Raw genomic sequence first — 21,369 nt, 5'->3', positions numbered from 1 at the left:
CAGATCTTTTTATCTGTCCATAACATTTCGCCTCGCAGTCCTTACATGCAATTTCGTAAATTCCAGACTTTTCTGAATTCTCGACTTTGTCTTTTGGAGTTCCCAAAAGGCTCTGTAGTGTATGACTTGTTTTAAAAACCACCTTCATACCTAGTTCTTCGAAAATCTTTTTAAAGTTCTTCGTATAGTGATGGTATGGAACTGAGATGTATTTATCTCGGTTTTTGTCCTTTCTGAAAGTCGAGATTTCGTTCATTCTCAACCTAAACTTCTTCTTCCTTATTATGTTATCTACAATACCCCTCGAGATATTGTAGAGATATTTAACACCTCGACACGTGTTAACATTTCCCCCTACAAGAGACTCCCCAGTGTATCACGAAGCCACCGAGTTACCTTACAGTGGAAATTGCAGTGATAGACATAGAACGAACCTCATTCGGCAGTTTATATCAAAGCTTGGCTTTGCAACGAAAGGCCTTGGAAAGCCTCCTTTATCTTCAATATTCAAAGAATGGGTCTCATGTTGTTCCCATAGATGACATCTTCGTAAGGAGATATTCCATCGCTTTCACTCTCAGGCTTGTTCTTTGTGAGATAGTTCAGTGGTTCAGCCTAGCATCACTGATGAAAGTTGGTGGGTCGAAACAGGGCTATTCTATAATTCTCTGATACAGTGTCGGCTTGATATTTCTTGGTTTCAACATTAGGATGTGGTCCAATAATTCTAGAAAATTCAGAGGTAATTTGGACAATATATTCTCAATAGGAAACAAGAAGTCCAGTAGAATGACCTCCTGCAATGGAGGACCAAATTTGTAGCTTCATAAATGAATACCAAATCTCATCGATCCGAACTCCAAGAGTTGTAGTGGACAGTATCAGCTCAGAGGCTCTACCCATAATGAAGGTATTCCTTGGTCCTTTACAATTCATTTTATATATTGTTGAATTTCAACAGCCAGTGAAACAAAAAAGCAAAAATGCCACCTTCATCACTACGCAAATAATAATCATTTCACTTCACTTTTTAGTTTCCTAACATTGATTTTGCTTAAAATCAATCGTGATCTACGGGTACATACTATACTGGACATTTCATCAGCTCATAAATTGAATGTGATATCCAAAAAGGTGGCAGTGATTATTTTTGGATCGAAAAGATTGCGATATATAGCTAACAACACTCTTCAAATTCATTCATATTATTGGTGAAGTTATGCCTTTTTCAACTAAGATGAAAAATTTAGGCCTGAATTGCGCTTCACAAAATACGTCGTCAATTCGATTTCAACTTTCTTCAATATCTTAAGGCAACTGTATCCAAATCGGGACTCGCTCACCAAAAAGTAAAATAAAAAACTATAAGACGCGCTAATTATTTTCAAAGTGTCAGATTGCGACAACGCTCATGTTCCTGCATTACTTCAATTCGTTTTCATACGTTTTCAACAGATCTAAAGCAGTTGCTTTAGTTTTTCTTTCGGAATTCGGAAATACGACAAGATATCACCGGTCGTTGAGGAATCAGGTTGCCTGGGACTAGAGAAACTCTAGAGAACACTGCATCTACTCACAAACACCTACAAAGTCTTGAATACCGAAATGCCACATCATTCAATGAACAAATTGAAAACTTTTCTAAATGAAAGTACAGCAAGCGCCAAACGTGATGGCGAGCTTGCCCCCATTCGCCCTCATTTTCAACTTAACCCTCACTACAGCTCTTGCAAGACATACGAATGCTCTGTACAGAGGCGTAACATTACTTGTCCTCTAATGCTAGTGGCGTTTGGCACTGACTGAATAATTTGTGTTGTTTCTGAAAAAATGTCGTCACCTAACATGCTCAAACTCGAATTATACGAGTTGATCCAGGTAAATAAAAAGCTTCTCCGATTGACGACTTGTTTATTTTGTGGAAATTCATGTTCACTGAGGATACACTAAAAACACACTTCCACTTCCTAATGTTTTGAAAATGGTGTCATAGCCGAAACCGGTCAACAATAAAGAAATATAGTGAAAAATAGACAAAAGTGTGTTTTTAGTGTATCCTCAGTAAATAAAAAGCATCAAATTAGATACAAATTTGATCAGGTTCTGCTTGAACATGGACATACCGTTTTGTGACTACCATCCGAATTTTAATCCCATTGAACTCGTTTGGACTACTGTCAAAAAGGACGTGTCCCAAAAAAATGTAACCTTCAAGTTGGAAGATGTGAGGAAACTGGCGGAGCACGAGTTTGATCAAATCACTTCCGAAGAATGGCATATATATATATATATATATATATATATATATATATATATATATATATGCTAAACTGGTATTTCCGGGTATTTGATCCGTGTATGTGATATTATCTCTAATTTCACTGACGTTTCGACAAAATCTCATTTGTCATTATCTAGGTGTGCTGTTACGTGTTCAGAAGTTTTTTGACCCTGCTCAACTCACTTCTTACTATACTGGTAAAATGGTATTCGTTACGTGTTCAGAGATAGAGTGTCCATAAACTCTCTACTACCTACTACTTAAATGTTGTTGAGTTTTACCTGTGTTCTTCTTCTTCTTAGTTGACCTCATCTCCCCTTTTTTTTTCCAGACAACACCAGAAGATGGCAAATGAGACTTTGCCGAAACGTTGTGAAAATAATAAAATAATCCTTATGGGGAGAAAATACACAGAACACGGAGCGAAACCCGAGAAAAAACAGCTCATCATATATATATATATATATATATATATATATATATATATATATATATATATATATATATATATATATATATATATATATAAATATATATATATATATATATATATATATATATATATATATATATATATATATATATATATATATATATATATATATATATATATATACATATATACATATATACATGAATGGATTTATGTTTAATTTATTTAATTCAATTTAATAATTTATGTTTAGTTTTACCTGTAAATACGTAGTCAGTTATCCGGTCGAAAGGCCAGCACAATGTTTAGCTTTTTTTCTGATGGAGAAATTGGGGAAAATGATATTTTTAACTTTTTCGAGGAACTTTTATTTTCGATTGACACTTTCTTGTTACCAACAACTTATCTCCATGTGAAATAACAAAAACCCAAACTTGATATAAATTTCACATAACAACATAATAATATCTAATACAGAGTATTTCAAAACTCAACATTCTCCCCCCGTATTTATGCGAAAGGATGAGACATAAATACTCTATCTATTTTCTTACATTTCTAATAAATTTAAAAGACATAATTCAGCTACAGGTCTGCGATAAATACTCCTCTGAACCTGTACGTCCACAACTCGTACTCTTCCGTCTCTTCCTGGATAACCTTCCACTATTTTACCTACAGGCCAGTTATTTGTCGGAAGTCTATTATCCATCACCACCACTATGTCATTTTTCTTCAGGTTGGCTTTCTCTTCAAACCATTTGGACCTCTTGATGAGAGTTGGCAGATATTCTCGAACCCATCTGCTCCAGAAACATTCGAACAATTGCTGTGCAAAGTACCATTGCTTTCCCAAATTTTTGTTGGTAAAATCAACAACGATAGGTGGCTTGGCAATACTTGATGATCCTATCAGAAAATGATTAGGTGTGAGGCTTTCATTATCTTCTTGATGGGAGGAAACATATGTGAGAGGTCTATTGACTGTATGCTCAGCTTCGGCTAGTAAAGTTTGGAGTACTTCTTGTCGTGGAGCCTTTTCCTTTAAAGTGACTCGTAGTGCGTTTTTAACGGACCTTACCATCCGTTCCCAGGCTCCTCCAAAGTAAGGACTTGCTGGAGGAATAAATTTCCAATTAATTTCTTGTGCTACTAAACTTTTGTTTATTAAATCTTCATTCAAATTCTTTATAGCTTCTTTCAATTCCTCGTGTGCTGAGGTTAAATTAGTACCATTGTCACTCCATATAACTTCGGGCTGTCCTCTTCTCGAAATGAATCTTCTTATTGACAAGATTGCTGAATCGGTGGATAAAGAATCTGCTTATTCGAGATGAATTGCTCGAATCGACAGGCACGTAAAAATAACCCCATATCGCTTTTCTCTTTTCCGACCAATGGTAACCATCATGGGACCAAAATAATCCATACCTACAAAACTAAATGGTCTTGGTGGTCTTGTTAATCTTATTTTTGGAATCTGTCCCATCTCCGGTATTTGCGATTTTGCACGTTTAATTTCACACAAATTACATAATTTTAAAATTCTTGAGGTTAATTTCCTAGCTTGCAAAATCCAAAATTTCTGTCTCAATTTATTTAATGTAAATTGTAGTCCAGCATGACCATTTTTCCTATATAATAGGCAACTAAAAGTTTGGTAAAATGATGGCAATTGCACAAAATCATTGGACGTTTTGTTTCATAAGAAAGTTCAGGTGAATAATCAATCCTACCCCTTAAGCAAATGACCTCATCTTCAATGCAAGGTGATAATTTAAATAACTTACTACTTTTGAGTACCTCGTTTGCCTTTTTTAATGATTTCACTTCCTCTAAGAAGCAATTCTCCTGAACCTTCATGCACCAAACTCTCTCCGCTTTCTGAAGTTCTTGCCATGTGAGTTTCTGTTTCTCCAAACCTCTGTAACTGTAACTCGAAGCAACTTTTTATAATCTGAAAATTTAGTAAAATCAGGTAAATAATCAATTTTAACTTGAGAAGTGTGCAATAAAATGAAATCTTGCTTTAACTCTGATTTCTTAATTTCTTCAGTAGAAATGCATGATACATTTTTGTCTGATTTTGGCCAGAGTTCTTCATTAAGATACAAGAACTTTGGACCCTGAAACCAACTATCTTCTATATTCAAATTTGTTTTCCTTATGCTCCTGGTGGCTTCGTCTGCTACATTCATACTGGAACGTACCCAATGCCAATCAGAGATGTTAGAATTTTCCTGAATTTCTCCCACTCTATGTGCAACGAAAGTTTTGAAACGTTTGGTCTCTGATCTCAACCAACAGAGAACTATTCTTGAATCTGACCAGAAAAATGTTTTATTGATTTCAAGTGAGTGTTCCTTCTTGATATGTCTTGCTAAACGAGAACCCATCAATGGCTTTATTGGGGAATTTTGTGTTCTCGACAGTACCAAGGACACTTTTGTGATACCTGCAATGTGAATTCTGAAATATCCTACTGCACAAAATGCCTGCTCACTGGCATCACAAAATATATGTGGATGCAATGAAGTATTTTGAATTATTTCAAAGCTATAACATCTTGGTATTTTCAATTGTTCAATTTGTTTCAAATCACTGATCCATTCTAACCAATTTAAACCGCTTTTCCATAATTCTTGTTTTAATATTTTCCCCTTAATTACGTAATGTCCCACTAAACCTATAGAATCATAAAGTGACATCACTACTTTCAACATATCTCTTTTTGTAGGATGAATCTTACCAGTCAAAATATCTTTATTGACTTTGTGGAAATTTAATGAAAAAATTAAAACATCTTCTTTAGGCATCCACTTCATTCCTAAAACTCTCTGTGAACCGTTGTCATCCAGTATTTTATCTTTCCCCCTAAGTGACTCTGGATTTTTTTCCAAAACTTCTTTTGAATTGCAAATCCATCCTCTCAACTGAAAACCACCTGACTCATGTATTTTTATCACCTCTTCAATGAGTTTTGTTGCTTCAGCGCTTGTAGAAACACTCTCTAGGTAATCATCCATATAGTGACGATTTATAATGCTATCAGCAGCTTCAGGGTATACTTCTTCAAATTCCAATGCATTTCTGTTCTTGATGTATTGTGCAGAGAATGAAGATGAAATGGCACCAAAAATCATCACTTGCATTTCAAACATAGTTACATCTTCATTTGGATCTTCCCTTCATAAAAATCTCTGAGCAGGTCTATCTTCTTTTCTTATAACCACCTGATGGAACATTTCCTTCACGTCTGCTGAAAATGCTATGGGTTTTTCTCTGAATTTCCATATTATCCCTACTAGAGAGTGGAATAAATCCGGTCCTTTCAGAAGAAAATCATTTAGACTTTTACCTTCCATTTTAACGGCTGCGTCAAATACAAATCTCATTTTGTCTGGCTTAGTTTCATTACCAACCCCATAATGTGGTAAATATCATATCTTCTCTGAAGGATATTCTTCTATTTCCTTCGCCTATCCTTTTTCAACATACTCTTCTATTTTCCTTCTCTAAGATTCTGCAAAACTGAAATCTTTTTCTATACGACGTTCAATATACTGTAACCTCTTGAAAGCCATACATTTACTGTCAGGTAACATGATCACCCCTTCTTTCCAAAGTAATCCTGTTTCCCAACGGTTCTGACCTGGAATTTTCCTTGTTACTTGCTTGATTATTTCTTCTGCTCTTAAATCTTCCTAGCTTTGTACTTTCTATTGAAGACTTTCACACCAAAAAACTCTGTGGAAAAGAAACTTTGAACTTCTTCATGCAATTGCTTATCAAAACTCTCTTGATGACGAATATGTAATACTATAGTATTACGTATGACGTAGATTCCCATGCACAACTCAACCCAATTCAGTTTTAGATAAAGCTGGAGAATTCTTAGGACCCTCAATTATTTCACGACTTGCAATTCCCTGACCAATAAGCAGTCTTGGCTGTACATTATGCATATTTTCAAAATCTACCCTCCTGAGGTGAGCCCATTTGTTTTTCATTTTCCTACCATCAATTGTTTGTAGAGGCTAATCCATATTTTTCAAAGTATATACATTTTCTACATTGAAAAAATTACTTTCATCCTTGTCAGAAATTTCGAAACTAACTTTACTAGAATTTACTTTTTTGCATGATTCTATATCTGTCGATTTTAAGCCTGAAGTTGTTTCTTCACCCTGTATATTCAAGTCATTTGCTAAATCGTCATCTATCAGAGTTACTGTAGAAGCTTCATCAAATAAGACATAAATTCCCATCTCTTTTTCTTGAGTCCTTATTATAACGGGAGCTATTTCCTGAGAAACGATATCACTTGATTCAACATTTTTCTCTAAAGATTCATTATGAAGTATTTTATGATGCAATTTTTTGCAATTGTTGATTCTACATTTCCTTTTGAACCGACAATTTTTGATTCTGTGGTTATTTTTCAAGCAAGAAAAGCATATATCATTTGTTTCAACAAAACTCCATTTTTCATAAACTGGCAAGTTCAAAAATTTCTAACACTTTTCTGATGTATGTTCTTCTTTGCAAAATAAACACTTTACTGAGAAAATTCGAGAATTCTGAGAAGTTACTAAAGTGGATTTATATCTATCTTCATTTAGGATTTGATTGGAAGTCTTACCTACATTCACAATTGATTGAACATAGCTGGCAGCTTCTGCCTTTTCTCAAATCCAATTCTTGAAGACCACCAATGTGCTTTGACCTCTTGCCTTTGCTACTTTTTCTCCCCAGGACATTTGCATTGAAAATGGTTACTTCTGTATCATTTCATCAAGTAATTGCGGACAGCTCAAATAATTCGTCATTTCCATGGGTTCAAGTGTAACAATCAAATTGGAAACCTCATCTGCAAAATGATTCAAACTCTAATAGTCGTTGTTTTTGATTCTTCGCTTTATTGACTAAACTTCTAACTATTAGGTCTGATCTACCAAAATTACTTATCAAAATGTCAATAACTGTACTCACCGATGAAGCGAACAACAGTAAACCTTCAACACACCTACGAGCATCACCTTTCAATGCCTTACGTAGTCTACACATATTTTCTTCACTTGACAAACCTAACATTTTTGTCGTGGAAATATACTGTTGGTAGAAACTTGGTCACTCTGTTATTTCACTGCTGAATATAGGTAAATCATTTTCAATTGCCTGCCTTGCTAAAAGCATTTTAATATCATGACCTGAAACACTTTTATTACTTGAAATATCTAAATTAACATAATTTTTCGGTTGAACTATGTGACACTGACATTGACTATGACATGAATGTGACATTTTTGAAGACTTTTTATCTGATTTTTCATCAGAAAATCGATCAACTCTCACTTTGTTTCTAAGCGAATCACCTACCTTTTCATAAGAATTTTGAGAAGACAATTTTTTTCTGTATTTAAACTGCATATCATCACTTACTGCGTCATATTGTTCTTCTAATTTTGCCTGTTCTAAAGCCAACCTATCCTCTATCAGCTTTTTTTCCATTTCCATCTGCTTATTCAATAATCTCGCCAACTCTTCATCAGCTTTCAATTGCGCTTCCAACCTTTTTCTTCAATTCTTAGTACTTGCTTTGGATACTACTGACTGACTCACGATGACTGTTAGTGGACTGTACATTTGATTTCCTGCTTGATTGACCCAGCTTGGTAGAAGACATCTTGTTTTCCTCGTCACCTCGCTTAGAATCGTTAATAGGAACTTCGGTCTTGGATTTCAGAGCTCGACTTTCACTTCTTGTTTTCATATTGCTTACCCCGTAGGCTCAAGGGCCAGCACCATGTTTAGTTTTACATGTAAATACGTAGTCAGTTATCCGGCTCGAAGGACCAGCACAATGTTTAGTTCTACCTGTAAATACGTAGTCAGTTATTCGTTCGAAAGGCCAGCACAATGTTTAGCTTTTTTTCTAATGGAGAAATTGGGAAAAATGATATTTTTAACTTTTTTCAAGGAACTTTTATTTTCGCTTAACACTTTCTTGTTATCAACAACTTATCTTCATGTGAAATAACAAAAACCCAAACTTGATATAAATTTCACATAACAACATAATAATATCTAATACAGAGTATTTCAAAACTTAACACCAACTAAAATAATTTTTGTAATCATTTTCTGTTAGTTTTCTCCGGTAATATTAGATACTTCTTTGATTAGCTCTGTTACCTTATCAAATTGTGGAAAAAATTTGTCCACGTCATTTCAAAGAATTTGGAACCCATCCTCTACTTCCTCCGCAATGCGCAATGATTAGTCGCGATTCTTTGTTTGCAGGCATGTTAGGCGTACACATTCTCGAACCATTAGTCCACCCATTCGTAACTGTGTCATGAGTGTCGTATCAAATAGAAAATTTGCCGTGGTTCTTGTCTATATTTAGTTATTCGTTCGAAGTATTTGTTACGCAATTCCACTATTCTTCTGGTTTCCATAACTGCTTGACGTTTGTTTATTATGTTATATCTTAAGGTTTCATCCAATTCTGAAGAGTTTTGTCACAGCAGCTCACGTTATGGCCGGAAGTATTAAATTTTTTCCTGATTTCAGTTGTAGGAATCTCATTGCTTTTGTAACAGTCGTATATTATTCTTTTCAATGATTTCATTAGATGAACATCTATAAAGGTTTTGGTAATCCTGTATCACATTGCGTCTTGCGTCCATAAGGTTCGTTTTTGACTATTTTACGTACAGTTGAGAAAGAAATTTCAGTCAAATCTGCTGTTGCTTGTAATAGTTTGTTTCCCTCGAAACCAAACTTGAGATGTATATACAATGAAACATACTCTCTGTGTTTCAATATTCAAATGCATCCGAATCTCATTCACTGGTATCTATTTTTCGCATTGTTCACCATCGCTATGGAAATCACTATACTGGAAAAAGTCTGCGTTTTATCACACGTTATTACTTTTGAGTTATTATAACTGCATCAATATCGAATTTCAACACTCAAATCGCGATCAGTTCCTGAACTGAACACGACGGCGATAACCATCCCCACATTCCCCAATTTCTTGTCGTCACCGTAACATGACTTAAAATTTAATTTTGTGACTCTTCAGCCAATCATAAAATTCGGTTAGTAAAAATCATCCAATACGAACCGCCAACTCTAATGTCCACGTGGACTAGTTTGCTAACAATTCATTTCCATATATTGGTTTTTTTTGGCCTTTGAGAGTGCCGGCAACTTTAAGAGTGCACAATATCGTTTACTTCGACTATACCTATAGGTACCTGCTGGTTCCATCATTGACATTCAGAATGCCAATTCGTTATATCTCAGAAAAGATTATATCACTCTTATATTTTTTCAAATATGACAAATGAAATTTTTGCAACCTTTTTAACTGATGTCCTCATAGCCTCCCATCATAACATCTATGTTTATTTACAGTGCGAAAGCTAAAGAGCATTCTTCTCGTGCCAACAAACTGGTGGATTCTCTATTGTGTACCGCTAAAGACTATTTGGTGGCAAGAAACTTTAGATCTATTGAAACTCCATGTTTCGATGTTGTGTATCGAGGAAAACTTTCTGGAGTATGTCAGGGGGTGATGCGAACTGGAACAGGTTACATACAGGTAATTATTTGTGAATATTGCTTGGAAATATCTGACACGTTAATTATTGAACGAGACTTCAGAAGTAATACTAGTTTCCTCATAGAAGTATTCCACATAAAGTAATACTCGTAACTGAGTAAAATCTTGTTCACTAATTATGATAAAAAATCATTGGATGATAACATCTGCACAATCTGATATTGGAAATATAATAAATAATACATTCTCTCATAATAATAAAAAAGGGCCTATTTACACTGGAGGATATGGAAATTTTAAGATGGTTACGAAAGTGAATTAAGTACCTAAATACAATGATTCTGTGAAGTAATGATTCATGAACACAGATAAACGAACTTTCTTTTTATTCTAGGAACACTTCATTGTGAGATTTTCATAGGTGACCAGTGAAAATCTAACAATAAAGTGTTTCTTGAATACGTTATGGATTTTCATTAAGTATTGGCCAATTCCATGACAGAATTACTGTTGAATTTTTTTAACAGAATATCCAACTGACCTCAGTGTAATTGATTTTGTCAATTTGATCTGGATGGGAATCTCAAAATCAGATTATTTTTAAAGATCAGCATGTTCCTGAAAGTGAAAATTGCGAAAAACCGTTTTTGAAGAAATCATTTCTGGTGACAAAATAATGTTTTGAATGTAGTCCGAAGTTACTGGTTTTTGTTTTTTTTTAAGTTCTTACCACTCTTTATCTCAGACAAAAAACATATTTTCGAAACTTTATGGACCGTTCTACATCTGAATAGCCTCATTTGATGTCTTTCGAAGGGTCATTCGATCTTCTGTCATCCCATCACTGCCGACTCCATTTTATGAGCTGCTAAAATACCAACGATAATCTGTAGATCACTATTGATGAGGTTTTGAGCAGAATCAAAGTCAGGAAACTGAATAGTGAAGTAAAGTTGAGTAACATCTGCGTAGTGATGAACGTTGCATTTTCTACTGACTGATGTAAGTCACAGATTTATGAATTGAATAGTAAATGACCAAAGTTGAATAGTAAATGACCAAAGATGGATCCTTGAGGAATACCTCCATCACGGATAGAGCCTCTGAGCTGATATTATCCACTACAACTCTTAGAGTTCGGTTCCACAGGTGATTAATTTCAAACCAAGGACAACGCAATTCACAAAATAATCGAAGAAGCTGAGTTTGCTGCACAGGATATCAATGTCAAGACTATTGCAGGTTTTATTGTAGTACAAAAGGATTGAACAAGTTAATTCACTTTCGTCACTTTCAATGGTGATGAAAAGTGCAGCGGTGGTCATGCTGTGTTCAAGTCTGAGATTGGACTGCACAGAAATGATGATTTGGTATTCATTTGTGAAGCTTGCTTCTTCATTATAGGAGGCCAGTATTTTTGGGACTATATCCCTATTGTTGGAACAAAGAAATATCAAGCAGCCATTGTATGAGAAAATCATCCAACATTTCTTGAATTTCCAACATTTTACAGCTCTGTTTCGACCCACCAGGTCTCATCAGAGGCACTGGGTCATGAAATATCCCTCTACGAAGATACCATCTGTGAGATCAATAGAAGACTCATTCTTTGAATATCTAGGATATCTAGGATATCTTCCCAAGGCCTTTCGCTGCAAAGACAAGCTTTGAAATTGACCGCGGAATAAGGTTCGTCCTGTGTCTTCTACTGCAACGTTCACTGCAAGGCAACTCAATGGATTTGTGATACAATATTGGGGAGTCTCCTGTCGATCCCATCTTCGTAGGGGGAGATGCCATTGCCTCTACTTTTAGGCTTTGACAGTTCACTGGTTCAGCCTAACACCACTTATGAGACCTGGTAAGACACAACAATGGTGTCTGGTGTTGAATCATAAATCCATTTTTTATGTTCTAACCACTCTGTACCTCAGACGAAAATATTTTTTTCGAAACTTTCTGGACCGTTCTACATCTAAATACCCTTATTTGATATCTTTCGAAGAGCCATTTGATCTTCGGTCATCGCAACCAAAAGATGGATAATTAAATAAATATAAATTTGACTTCCTGATCAGTTTTGTTGTTACGTAAATGTTTGGTCTTGGAGTAATTTAATGTCCATATGTTTAGCTTCTTGATTCGTATCGGAAAGATTCATCTGTGCCTGATCTAAACAGTATGAATGGACTGATCCGTTACTGAACTGGACTGAAAATTAATAGCACTATCCATGATGAAAATTAAACAATTTTGACAAACATTTTTTAATTCTAATTTTGTTTTCGATTCCTAAATTTTCCAGGTTCTTTGTTGAGTCCACTATTTTCATATTCTGTTTGAAACCTTCATTTGGCAACTGGATTTCGGAGAAATGCGTGTCGGTTAAGTTAATTTAATGTAGCTTTAATGAGGTTTAATGTATTTAATTTGTGTTTCTGAGTAATACATTTCTTATGATAGATGATTTCAACTTCTTTCCTAACTTTGGTGTCAAAAATGTCAAATGCAATGCAGTTATTCTCAAAATAAAGAGTTCTTGAGAGTGAAGTTCGAGGTTTACTGAGTTGAACCTCAAAAACGATGATCAGCCACAGTGTGTCGCTTATTTGTGATATTTATCGATCTTGATGGAATCAAATGTGCCAACTCACTTGAACACCTTCCGAGAAAGTATCTAAATGGAATCCAGCAGCTTCAGGGTATGTTTAGGGGCGGAGCTCCTACCCCAAAGAAGGTCTGATCTGAGCTTTGAAAAGCATCAAAAGTTGCTAAAGTCTGTACAGTTTTCCGGTTCGGAACAGTGTTCCAAGCTTTTGGGAACCAGCCTTTGCAATTTCAACGAAATGATTGCGCCAAGACATATTGGTGTCCATTTCAACCCCACAACAAACAAATCGAGCAGAAAGCGGAATTGTCTGTCCAGACATTATTATATCCAGTTCAAAGATATTTATTTTTTTGGAGAAAACTGATGCCTGGGTTTTTGTGGCATTGAATTGAACCTGGCTACTTTCATCCCAATTCGAAATAACTTCAAGATCCTCATTAAGATATGCAACCTCCTGCTGCCGGTGAAGATGTGCCTCCGAAGCCAATGTCTTGGAACAAGACATGATGAGACAAGTGTGATGATGAGACAAGTGTGCTGTCGTCAGCAAAGCAATATATGGATTCTTGGTTTTGTCCAATAAGTCGTTGATATACAATAAAAAGAGGATTGGAGACAATACGGATACCTGGAGAACACCAGTGTTGATGGTGAAAGTATTTGAGAGATATCCATCGACGGCCACTTGCAGGGAACATTCTTTCAGGAAGCTGAAGAGCCACACACAAAAATGATCCGACGAGTCATAGCATCGAAGTTTGGTCAGTAAACTTTCATGCGGATTCTTTGAGTCTTCAATGGCAGATAATTTTAGAATCATTACAATACTTCGTAAACGCCGATTCTGCCATCTGTCTTCTTCTTATATATTCACGATTTTATTTTTTTTTCTCACATCTAGGGGCCCTGACGTTTCACCTATATTTTTTTCCCTTTTTTCAACCTTATTTTCGGGTTGAGTTTGTGTCAAAATAATTGATCTCAATGTATTGGTGGTTCTGAAAGTTCTTCTTACATTATACGTATAACCGATGTGATTTCTCAAACAAACCGGGAACATAAGGTTTGATGTTAGTTGTGAGGTATGTGTATTTTTGTTGGATTTGTGGTGATTGTGAGATCTGTATATGTATGTTGTAAATTGCTTTCACCAACTCCATTGAGAGTTTTTTTTCACAAACTGCTTCAGAAATGTTTTTTGCTCCAAAACTGTCTTTGCTCTATCATTGAAGCAAAGACGGATTGCAGATTGGTTACCTTGTTCACGGGCAGATGTGGCGTTGACAAATATGTTGTTTGTTGTTAGCTGCTGCCTAGTTTGAGGAATGATACTCAGAAAGGAATTCGATTTTCAATTATGGGAAATCATCGACTTTATATTGATAAATATTACTGGAGTTTTTTCCCAACACCAAATCGTTATTTTCAACACCTCGACACGTGTTTCGCTATATATATACTTACATTTTTTTCTGAAGATGATGTCTTTGTTTATTGTTCAGATATTCTGGCTTTATTGAAAGCAATGAGAAAGACAAATATGTCCCGAATGAATGGCGTTCATTTTTCGACTCCTCTAAACGTTGCCTGAGATATGTGCTTATACATAACGACAACAAACTGGGTTCGTTTTCGATAGCACATTCAACTGGAGTCAAAGAAGAATATGCTACTGTGGCTTCTGTTAGGAAAGAAATCAAATACCATGTACACATGTGGCTCATATATGTAGATCCAAATACAAAACATCCTTGTTTTATTTGTCTGTGGGACAACAGAGCTGAGTCTCAGCCTTTCAGGCAAGATATGGTTCCAGAGAAACTGAATGTGAAAATGAACTAGTAATATCTGCATATCAAACAAGACTCATTAAAGTTCGATAGTGCACAAATCAGAAGGTTGAATGAATTTGTTTGCATTGCACACAAATATATTGTCGTACTTCCAGCAGCTTAATTGATATGAGTATCAAGGTATACTTTCTACACAGCCATTTCCCTGAAAATCTTGGTGATGTGAGTGAAGAACAAGGAAAACGGTCTCATCAAGTCCATCAACCTATTCGAACTATGGAGGATTGGAATCAGGGTCCTTGGGATGCCCACATGATAGCGGACTACTGTTATAGCATCGTAAATAGTAATTGTGAATCAAGTCGAACAAGAAAGTCCTGTAAAAGAAAATTTTCTGATAAATACTACTTGTTTTTTTATGATTGCTATCAATAAAAACATCTGGAAATCACGTTTTTTTAATATCTCAAAAACTTAAACTGTTACAAAAAATCTGACTTCAGTTCTTGAATCAGTATCCCGAAAATGTATAATATTATTCATTATATTTCATGCAACAGAAATTCCATTCGTAAGTGATTTTGATGAAATTGGTGACACGTGTGAATCATTGTGAGTCGTTTGGATATCATCAATTGTGGAACACAGCAAAAAATTTCACATTTCCCTCAATATTCCTCCATTACTTGAATAAATTGTTTTGTATAGAACCCCTCACAACCACTTACTGTATTTCCATTGTACGTATAGTTGGATAACACATGTGCTGGTGCTAATTCAATTTACGCCGAGCATACCTTTGTTCATCATGCTTTGAATATAATACTGCAACTAGTGTTGACTTTGTCTTTCTCTCTATCAACAACAAATATTTCCTCATCGTTACAGGACCTTTCCACCTTGAGCAGACCCCAGGATTTGAGTTTGTTTGAAGACACACAGAAGCTTGTTGTTTACGGAAGTTTGAGTCTGAGAGAAATGAAGGTAAACATATGTTTGATTCTTTTTTTGGTCGCTCGTTACTATTTCATTTCACTGAACTCATTTGTATTTTTATTATCGATAATATTCAATATCAAATATTGGAAGTAGTATTTTTTCAGGCAACAGTGTCGGTGCTTGTTACACAGTTTTTGTTGATTTTGACAGAAAAATTAATGTAACAAAAAATTAACAAATGTAGTTCAATTCTTACCGAACTATAACTTAAAAAATATTCGCATTCCTAAAAACACCATATATAACGAAACTATTGAAGAATATATCCCAAAATTCATATTATGAATATATATTACATACCACACAGGTGATTGCCTGCAACTTCATTCACGAGTATTTCTTTTTCTCAGATTCTCTGACATCAACATAATTCCATGTACCTATTTATTCATGAGAGAGTCGCTTCGCAGAGTGTAAATACAGGTTGCTTCAAATTCGATCCTCACCATTGGGATCTCGGAAACTATGAGGGATACGAAGATGATTAAATTATGTCAAAGTTACGCATTTACCTGACTTACAATATGCCGTTGAGAAAGTTCTGAAATTCCGAGTATATCCGGAAAAAACTACACAGAAAAACAGAAATTTTGGAAAATGGTTTTTTTTTTCCTGGCTTTATTTTTCAAAGGTTTCAAAACTTAATTGGACTTCCACATTGCCACTTTTTCCCTGCTACATAATGATGTTTTCAGATTTGGTATCCAACGTTTCATATTTTTTATATTTTTCATATTTCATATTTTTTCTTATGAGCGGTATGTTGGATTCTTTCTGTTTTGAATAAAACCAGATTTTACCTTTTCAAAGATCATAAGTTATCATTCATTTATGAAAAATTGGAAATATTGAATAAAATTAATTCTTATCATAATGTATGAAAATGTATTTAAACTTGTATCCCGAGAGACGACAACTACATCGAACTATGTTGAAGTTATTGGATCAAAATCTCACCGAGTTTGGTTCATTTGAAAAGCCGAAGAAAAAATACGGAGACTGAATGGACCAGGAAACAGAAGAAATCATACATTTCTATTTATTAGATCATCTAAAGGAACAATTCGTTCAAGCCAGTACCAACTCCCTACACTGTAGGTTGGTGGGTATTCCTGCTAATGCTTTTGGCGATACAACTGCCGCAATAGATTTTCAATTTTTGGAACACACTTGCAGATCAGTTTCGGGCTGTTTGGCCACTCGTCAGTGTAAGGTAGTGTCTATTATCAACATATAGTCGATGATTTCCGATAATTGAAACCGAATTCCTTCAGGGTATCATTCCTCGAACTAGGCTGAAGCGGACAACAAACAATAAGTTTGTCATCGCCCCATCTGCCTGGGAACGAGGTAACCAACCGCATATCCGAAATTTGCCCAATTCCTTGTATAAAGAAAGAAAACTTTTCACAAAAGGAGGGATTGTTTCTTTAGATGATTTGATTAATAGCCAGTCTTCAAGTAAGTATGTGAAAAATGTATTCGTTAGGAAATTATTGAAAATAAATTAAATTATTGTATATCTATTGTCTGTTGGTTTTAGGATTATCTATTGTTGCTTATTTCAATTACATTTTTTTACTCAATTGTGTTTTTTTAATTATTGTATTTTTCTAATTATTCATTATAGCTATATCTGTCACACACGTCTGTCGTGATGTATTACGTTCACTTCGTTACTTTTTTTTACTTACTTGTATCTATTTTATTCTTATGTTATTGAAACAAACGTTTCATTATTATCATTATTGGAACTCTAATGGACTGACCCGTTACTTGATGGAAATTAATAACATAATCAATAACATTCAACCTAGCAGACCACTATTATAATGTTCATGCAGTCATTGTTAACTGTGGTTCTGGCGTTGAATTTGGTCATTATTACGCCTTGGTCAAAGACGAAACGGACTGGTTTAAGTTTGACGATAGTCGTGCCACGAAGTGTTCTGGCGATGCATTGAATTTATTGGAGCCTCTGGAGACACTCTACATTTTGTTTTGAAGAGAGAAGACATTGTTAGATCAAGATCTTCAGATGATGTGGTGCTGCAGGTTTTTCCGGGTTTTCCTGCAGCTGAAAAAGCAAATGCGCCACTGGAATCAATGAAGTCGCCCCGGATCGCCAATAAATTTTTATTGTTGTTTTTATTTTATTTTTGAAATAAATGTATCAAACATTTTTTATTTCTAGGCGCTAACAGCGTAGATTCTTCGGTAATTTTTTTCTACCGAGGAAGCTACGATGGGCTACACCCTACTCCGATTTCTTATCTTCAGGATAAATTCAATTACCAAGTCCCAGGAGTGTATTGACTGGAATTTGCGAATTCTCAACGGGAATGACCTTTAGATATCTCAGGAAAAAAGTATCATGAACAGAATTAATTTTCATTTCGAGAAACTCAGACCCGAACATGAGATTCAAATACACTTTCTCTATTAGACTAAGTGTATTGTTCAATCTGACTGGTGTCATTAGTTTAATTGAAACTCCCAAGTTCCGACTCCTTGGTGGTATAATCCTTTTCAATTTATGTAACAAGATAAGGTGGAGACTTCGGTATTTCCGTATCAATTGAAATGGCCTACGAGTCCTTGAATGAAATATTTAATGTCATTATACAGAAGGGTTAACTAACAGAGGTGAAAACAAACACAATTACCTGTTCAAATAGCATTAAACAAAGATCGTATTCCGTGAAAAGTAGGCGCTCATTTCACTCTTTACACCCAGTTCACGAAAGTTAATTATTTAAGACCGGCGCCATTTTTAATCATGAACTCTTAGAGGGATGTTTTTGAATGTAATTGGGTTTCACGAAGAGAATAACTTTCTAACTGCGGAAACTGAGGATGAATATAATTAGAAGGTCGGTTTCGAGTTCTTTTATTGTTTTGAACGTTCGCATGTTTTGTTTCAGGGACTTCTCGTTAATGAGATTATTTGAATATCATAAAACAACCTCATTAAATTTTTCAAATCGATAAATTATTAGAAGATGAGTCGTTCAGTTCCAAACTTGAATTTTGAGGTTTCGAATTCTCTCTCAACCTTATTGTGAGTTCATTTTCAGAAAATAATTAGAAGAAAAATTTTCTGAATTTGACTTTCATCTCTGTTCAGTGAGATCTTCAGGTTATCCAAAGAAGAAGAGAAGTAAAGGTTGCCTTTATAACACTTTCTCACTCTGTGTGAAAATTTTCTCTTGAACCTACACTCAGTGTACCACAATAGAATTTCATTCTACATTGTCTCAAAATAACATAAATGTCAATTTTATAGAAGTTTTATCGTTTCAGTGTTACGAATGTTTCACAGATATATATTCAAATCATTCACAAAATATTGATACTAATTCGAAAATTTCATTCTTAAAAGGTAACACGTTGGAATCCCAACTTACTTTCAATCGTATTCATGGGCAATATTCAAATTTCGTCGTTGACGAAAATTCAATGTTCATTTGAATTTTAGATTTGAATTACATTTCGAATTTGAACAAATGCAAATGGATGAATAGATATTAAAGGATATTATACGAATGAATATTGCAAATTGAGTTCAATGAAAATGCGTTGGAAATCATCAAAGGCTCCGAAGAATGATAGAGAATAGAGTTATTGATCACAAATAGTAGATGTTCCGGATGAACCGTTTCTCAAAATAAATGTTTAATGGAGTATATTATAGCAAGTGAAAAACGTGATGGTGAGCAATCGTGCAGATATAGACTCTCCCAACTAATTCACTATAGGTACCGTATGGAAGTAAACACAAGTTAATTCACTCCCGGTCGGCGTCTTTGATGTATCGGGTCGAGATTTTATTTTTTGCTGGCGTGTGTCGGGGCAGTGTGCACCTCTGCACGAGGTTCGATCAAAAAATATGTGACCATGATCTGACTTCATTATTGCTACGAGGAGCTCACAATTAATGTCTCATATAATTGTGAACTGTTTAGGAATTGATAAGACAAGGTGGTGAAATGAACGTATATTTTGTAAGTAAGATTATACAATTTAGGTCAACAACTTATGGTGATCTATTCTGAAGGTTCTTCAGAATGAAGAGTTTTTTTAACATTTGTTTTCAAATTTCTATTGGCAAATTTCAAAGTATCATAAATTGTTACCCATGTAAAGAGAAAACAAATAATCCCAAGGAAAATTATCACAAGGGTGAGAAATGTTGATTTTTGAAAACATTTTTTGCTGGTTGCCTATGCAATCAGTGGCACATAAATTATAAAAATGATGAGGAAATTCTACCTCTAGATGAATGATACTTTGTAAAAATGAATCTGGAGGCATATAAAAACTTCCAAACTGTTTGGTTTCTGTATTACTGTATGTCTTGAAATAACTATACACAGTTGTTTTATGCAGTGTGATACTAGCCGCCGTGGCAAAATTTGTACATACTTTACATCAATGTTTCCTTAAACATTTTCTCAGAAGATATCCACAAATTTAGCCCAAGCTGTCGCCTTTGGGAATGGCTAGAGTTCTATTTTCATTAGTTTCTACGCTCAAAGAGTTATAGGGATTTTTTGGAAAGTCCACTAGAAGTTTCATTCTATTTATGTCAGCATCTGTAATACTTGATAGAATCTCACTAGTATCTGCTAGTAAACACTAGCAGTTATTTACTTCTGCCTGTGTGAAATACCAAAGAGTAAATGTGTTTTGGAAGCTCTGATAATTTGAACAGGAGTTGGGTTTCTGGCATTTCTACGAGTATTTCTCTGTTGACCAAAATAATGTTTCACACAGTCCTGATTTATATTCCTCATCAATATGTAGGAGTGTTCTTCACTATGTAGGTTTTCTTAAAGTTGCAGAAATGTCAAAATTGTTATTTGCTACCCCTCAATGAATATCATTTGTCCAGTCGTGTTTTTTCCATTTTTGATATTACAGTTGATTTGCTGAAAAATATTTTGATTTTTTTCAGAAAATCAATTCGTATTGATGTTACGAAAAAAGGTTTATCGAAATGTTTGACATCGTCAAATAGATTTGAATTCAAAATATCAAACAGTTTATCCATTTTTTCAATGAATGTAGCCGTCCCTATTGCTGCTGGTGGTATCTGATTGAAACTGGCATAAGTATTCATTGCTGTAGCTACCGAATGACTGAAAACTTGACTGGCTAATTTAAACTTCATCCTTCGAAAGTTAGTTGGAAATAAATGGGAATCAGTAAGTTTGGGCGCTAGTCTATATTACTTTTCCTTATCCAAGTTGTAAAGTTGTTCAAGATGACTTCTGTTCGTTGTATATTTCAAATTTCAAGAAGTCATCGAGAAAACGGTTTCTGCTACATTTCAGCAGATGACGAGTATATAAAAAGTGAAATATTTTTTTCTTATCAATAAAGAAATATGGCTGCTCTAAAGTCATTTCGAAGTTTATGAGTATTAGAACCTAAATCTGAAATGATACCCATAACTCTTAATAATTTTTGATAATTGCCTAACAGCTTAAATCACAATACTTTTCATATCCAGTATTGATGTGGATGAATTGATAAAAAAATATGCAACAGGATGTTTCCAATTCGAATGTAAGCCTTTTGCCATGACTACCAAGACATATTCGGCTATGAAAGCCGTTTTCTTGTTCAATAATTCCTCAAAACCAACTATTCTATCCTTTCCTATATTGTTGA

General features: G+C 34.7%; 2 protein-coding genes across 6 annotated transcripts in view; one reads left to right on the top strand and one right to left on the bottom strand.

The window, feature by feature from the left end:
* The window catches only part of LOC111507286 (uncharacterized), a 495,004-nt gene that overhangs the window by 212,455 nt on the left and 261,180 nt on the right, over positions 1 to 21,369 (bottom strand). The gene's annotated exons all lie outside the window — the stretch shown is intronic.
* The window catches only part of LOC111510262 (uncharacterized), a 261,734-nt gene that overhangs the window by 233,487 nt on the left and 6,878 nt on the right, over positions 1 to 21,369 (top strand). For 4 of the 5 annotated variants that reach the window (XM_074180062.1, XM_074180061.1, XM_074180064.1 and 1 more), the window contains 2 exons: positions 10,143 to 10,329; positions 15,583 to 15,678. In XM_074180062.1, coding sequence (XP_074036163.1) covers positions 10,143 to 10,329; positions 15,583 to 15,678 — 283 coding nt within the window. The remainder of the gene's footprint in view (positions 1 to 10,142; positions 10,330 to 15,582; positions 15,679 to 21,369) is intronic. The other variant, XM_074180063.1, reaches the window with a different exon arrangement.

This window comes from Leptinotarsa decemlineata, unplaced genomic scaffold, assembly GCF_025532065.1.
Source record: "Leptinotarsa decemlineata unplaced genomic scaffold, Ldec_3_MD MMD2_tig00026282_RagTag_RagTag, whole genome shotgun sequence".
In the NCBI taxonomy this organism is placed as follows: domain Eukaryota; kingdom Metazoa; phylum Arthropoda; class Insecta; order Coleoptera; family Chrysomelidae; genus Leptinotarsa; species Leptinotarsa decemlineata.
This window is presented reverse-complemented; position numbering and strand designations above follow the sequence as displayed.